Source organism: Brassica oleracea, unplaced genomic scaffold (genome assembly GCF_000695525.1).
Source record: "Brassica oleracea var. oleracea cultivar TO1000 unplaced genomic scaffold, BOL UnpScaffold01260, whole genome shotgun sequence".
Classification (NCBI taxonomy): Eukaryota; Viridiplantae; Streptophyta; class Magnoliopsida; order Brassicales; family Brassicaceae; genus Brassica; species Brassica oleracea.
The window spans coordinates 5,955-10,388 of record NW_013617807.1 but is presented as its reverse complement, the minus strand read 5'-3'; the positions used below and the strand labels follow the sequence as shown (position 1 = coordinate 10,388).

The window sequence follows — 4,434 nt, the reverse complement described above, 5'->3', positions numbered from 1 at the left end:
CAGAAAACCGGTGAGGTCCAAGTCGTCCATGTGCGTTCCAGTGACAACTCAGCCGACCTGTTCACCTAATCACTTCCGACCTGCACGTTCAGAAAGCTCACGCATCAGATTGGGATGCGTAGACTGAAAGACCTTCAGTGATGTTTAGAACAGGGGGAGTAATACGTGTTGTACTCTTTTTCCTTCGCCATGGTTTTGTCCCGTTGGGTTTTCCTGGTAAAGTTTTAATGAGGCAACATCTAAAGCGTATTACAAACTCTGTATGGTTATGGCATCCAAGGAGGAGTGTTATAAAGCATATAGTGGATGTCCATAACCGGCTCGGTCCATAACCGACCCAATGCTAGAGAGAGAGTCGCCAAACCCTAGTTTTCTTTTATCTCTTGGTTTATGATTTGTACTATTTCCATATTTGTATTTCCTTTCTTTAGTCTTTCCATTATTCTATATCGGTGTAACTCCCTATATATAAAGGGCTCCTTATGTTTATGAATAAGATAGAAATAAATAAGATAGAGATAGAAACTTAGGGGGGTGTATTCAATTGAGAGTTTTAGATGATTTGTGTCAAAATGACAAATCCACTGTTATTGAAACATGAATTTTAAAAACTCATTTAAAATCCAGTGTTATTGAACTTGACATTTTATAAAATACTCTGAAATCTACTGTTATTGAAAATATTTTGAGTTGTGGAGTTTTAAAGTTTTCAAGTGATTAGAGTGTTTGAGTGGAATTTCTTAGTTAAAAATAATAAAACTCAAATCTCATGGTTTTAGGTGATATTCTAGAGTGGTTTAACAAAAATCATTTTATTCTCTGTAATTCGTTAAAATCATCTAAAACTTCATTAAAAATCAAATCACCTCAAATTTTAGATTGAATACATTCCCTTGAGATTTTATTCTCTAGTTTCACAGCAAAATAGGTTTCTGTTTTTCTTTTTACATTGTGGAAACGAAGTCGGGCTACATTTTATAGGCCCATACACTACGAGAAACTCTCGAAGCCCATTTTCTTAAATTGTTTAGGATTTTCAGTCTCGGAAAAACATCTTGTAAATTGCAAAGTTTTAAGACTTGATTGATGCATGGCTAACACATTAACTTTACTAGTCCAGTTTAAAGAAAAAAACGAATTGAATGTCGCATTAAATAAATTAGGTGACCCGTTTAACGAGATACCTACCGAGAATCAGCCAGCAGGTGGAATCACTTTTGAGTAGATAGAGGGAATATCTTTTCCGAGGGATACACACAAACCACGTTCTGACAAAATAAACCGCTCTAAACGCTAGCTCCTCTACAAACGGTGGCAACGCACCAAACGCATTTCATGAATGTCACTCAATACGGTGGTGGTACCAAGAGCCAAGAGGCTCGCTCACGCAAAGCATCTATCATACGTGACTTAAACCACGAACAATCAAAACGTTATACCAACACACTTCATACGAATCCAAAATGGCTTACATGACAAACGCAAAAGGAAATAAGCCTAGTTGATAAAAGAAAAGGGAGATAATTAACACTAGTAACATATCACATTAGCCATAAACAAAATAAAAGATACTCAAACCCGGAAGTAGACAGATAACTTCCTTCGCAAGCAACATTTACATGATGTTACAGCTGCTGTTATTGCTAGTGTCTTCATCACTGGGCATGTTTGTTGCAGATGGATGACTAATTTGCTGGTGCTGGTCAGATGGGTAAGGGTAATAAGGATAATAAGTGTAAGGACTAGGGGTGTAATTGTAGTAATACCCATTACTTGGAGGTGGAACAAAAGCTGGTCGTTGGTACATCATTTGTTGAGGCTGATGATGATGCATCAATGGTCTGTTCTGCATGTTCATTGGATTGTATCCGTTCATGTTCATCATCATGCCTCCTCCGTTACCATTGTTCATGTTGTGGTTAGCGACGCTGTTGATGTTGTTTAACGGAGGCGGTTGAAGTTGTTGAATCCCATTTTGGGGATTCACGGCAGCGTTTGATGCTGCGCCGTTAAATCCAGCTAGACCCATGAGAGCTCCTATCTCGTTGTTTTCTACACCGGAGTTCACTTTTGCGGCGTTTCTCATCCGCATAGCAGCTGCCATTGCTTGACTGTTGTTCTGGTTCTGGCTGTTCTGTTTTTGGTTGACTTTCTTTGATACGTTGACTCCGTTGTTCCCATTGTTCATTGGCCCTCCTCCTCCACTGTTTTTCTTGACGTTTTGTTGCTGCTGATTCACCGGTTTAGGTAGCTGCACCTCACCGTCTTCTTCCTCGCCGCCGTCATCATCTTCCTCCTCCTTGACACATGCCGCACCTTTGGGATTGTTCTTGGGCTTGAAGGTTTCAAGACCACTTTTCGCGGAGCCTTGCTTTTGACCCTTTTGATTGTTCTTGATAACGTCACTAGCCTTGGGCTTCTGAGGTTGGTTAGGGTTGGTGGTTGGGTTTGGAGACCAGAGCTCAGCGTGCTTGCCGGCTTTCAGGAGCTTGTTGATGAGTGTGGCCGAGTCAACAGAGCCTGAAACGGTTACCTTATGGTGCTCTGCTTCTACCTTTACGTGGTAAACTCCTGTTTATTGTAAAAAAAAACTAGACAATGTACCCATCAAGAATTCAAGAGAAGTTAAGCAGTAATGTCTTTTTTTTTTTGTAACATATAGCAGTAATGTCTTGCATGTTTGAAATAAGAGAAACCTTCGATCCTCTGAAGAAGTTTCTTGACTTTCTTGTTACAACCTTCGCAATGGATGCTAACTTTGAGGGAATAAGTCTGTGGTTTCATTAAAACATATATTATCTATTAACACACCGTAAGCTTAATCCAATAAAAGAGAAAAAAAAAGTGTAAAGTCTTTTGATTAAAAGTACCTGAATCTTTAGGAGCTTAAAATCTTCATCTTTAGTCATGGCTCAAGAAGAAAGAAGAGGAGAAGTGAGTAAAGGAGATGGCTGGAGAGAAAGGATTTTTGATTTTACAAACTTTTAAGGCTTTGAAAAGAAGAAGCTCAAGTATTGATGGTAGGCAATTGAGTGGAGGCTTTGGGTTTAGAGACTTTTTGCTCTAAAATCTGAAACAATGTTGAGTGAGTGAGTGAGGGAGACTGACAGCTAAAAGTAAAAACAGTGACCTGACCATTTCCCACATTAAATGTCTGAGTATTGGAGTTTAAATTGTATTTGAACAAAACATTTTAGAACTAAAAAATACAGTAATAAGAAGCATTTTGGATTGAACCTTCTCATTATTTCAAGGCTTATATTTCTAGGAGTTAGTACGTCCAAGTATTTAATTAATGTCAATGAAGTTTTAAATTTTAAAATGTACATATTAATAGTAGAGAATAAGAAAGATGTCAGACGAGTGCATGCATGCATGAAGAGTCGGGCCCAACGGTCTTTGTCTAGTCAGTGCTTTTGGGGTTTGCCTTCTCCCACACTCTTCTCGAGCTTCTCCCTCTCTTTCCCCAACCTTTTTCTCGTCCTTTTAATTATACTATTTATTTAGTTCGCGCGTGCAACATCTTCGTCTCTCTATTTTCCACTGTTTCATGAATTTAGAACTATTTTGTTTTGGTTTTAGAAAAATAGGAGGGCACATGACATTTGTTGGTTTAAAAGTACATGCAAATGCTACGACCTCGCGATATTTATATATGTTGATCTAAAGGCCCGGAAATGAGAATATAAGCCCATTTCATATTGGGACATGACAATAATTGTCTGTTCAATATGGTCCGTTTGACCCACTTCACCTTTTATCCCACCTTAAAAAACAACGTAATGCAATCACCTCTCGACGGATTTTTCAACTTAATCTAATGTGCAAACTATGCATAAGATGATTACCTTATTTTTGTTATGATTATGCATAACAAAAATAATACACATGACCAGAATATAGATCAACTATCATCTTGTCTTCTTCCCAAGAGTACACCTGAAATCATATTCTACAAAAAGCTATGCATAACAAAAACGAAACATATACGATAAAAGCACTCATGTATGAAAACTATATGTGATAGATAGATTCACTCTAGATTTAAAATTTGCCACATCCAGTTGTCCAATATATGTTCCTTTCACGACAAAAATATCAATTCCAAAAAGTCATATCAATATGGTTTGTATAGTCACATGATTTTGTTAGATCCATAGCCAACATTTCAATATAATATAAATCTGTTTCCGGTGGAAATCCATATATATTCCCTGCCTTGATTAGTGTTCAAGTCGAATAATTCATCCGTTCATGTCCCAAACACCGTACACGTTGCAGCGATAGAACAGAAGCTCATTAACCCTGGGCCTTACCTGGTTGAAATATACCATCAGTATTATCGAAACATTGACTCCCAGTTTCCAAGTCTTCGATCTCTAGCTATCTTCTAGGCCACGCGTTTGCTGTGTGCGTTTCTGTCCATTGGTCTTT

At 38.0% G+C, this 4,434-nt stretch overlaps 1 protein-coding gene across 1 annotated transcript; it reads right to left on the bottom strand.

Annotated features, from left to right (window-relative positions):
* Window positions 1-1,467: 1,467 nt before the first annotated feature.
* LOC106321143 (myb-like protein I) lies at window positions 1,468-3,075 on the bottom strand. Its single transcript, XM_013759457.1, has 3 exons — window positions 2,871-3,075; window positions 2,697-2,772; window positions 1,468-2,571 (listed from the first exon to the last, which is right to left on the bottom strand). The coding sequence occupies exons 1-3, from the start codon at window positions 2,907-2,909 to the stop codon at window positions 1,616-1,618; spliced, it is 1,071 nt and encodes a 356-aa protein (XP_013614911.1). The 5' UTR covers window positions 2,910-3,075; the 3' UTR covers window positions 1,468-1,615.
* Window positions 3,076-4,434: the final 1,359 nt, after the last annotated feature.

What these genes read in the sequence shown, in the direction of transcription:
- LOC106321143 (XM_013759457.1), bottom strand. Translation starts at nt 2,909, where the DNA reads ATGACTAAAGATGAAGATTTTAAGCTCCTAAAGATTCAG. An exon ending in TTAAGCTCCTAAAGATTCAG is followed by an intron (nt 2,773 to 2,870) that starts GTACTTTTAATC and finishes ATGAAACCACAG; the next exon opens with ACTTATTCCCTCAAAGTTAG. An exon ending in ACTTCTTCAGAGGATCGAAG is followed by an intron (nt 2,572 to 2,696) that starts GTTTCTCTTATT and finishes TACAATAAACAG; the next exon opens with GAGTTTACCACGTAAAGGTA.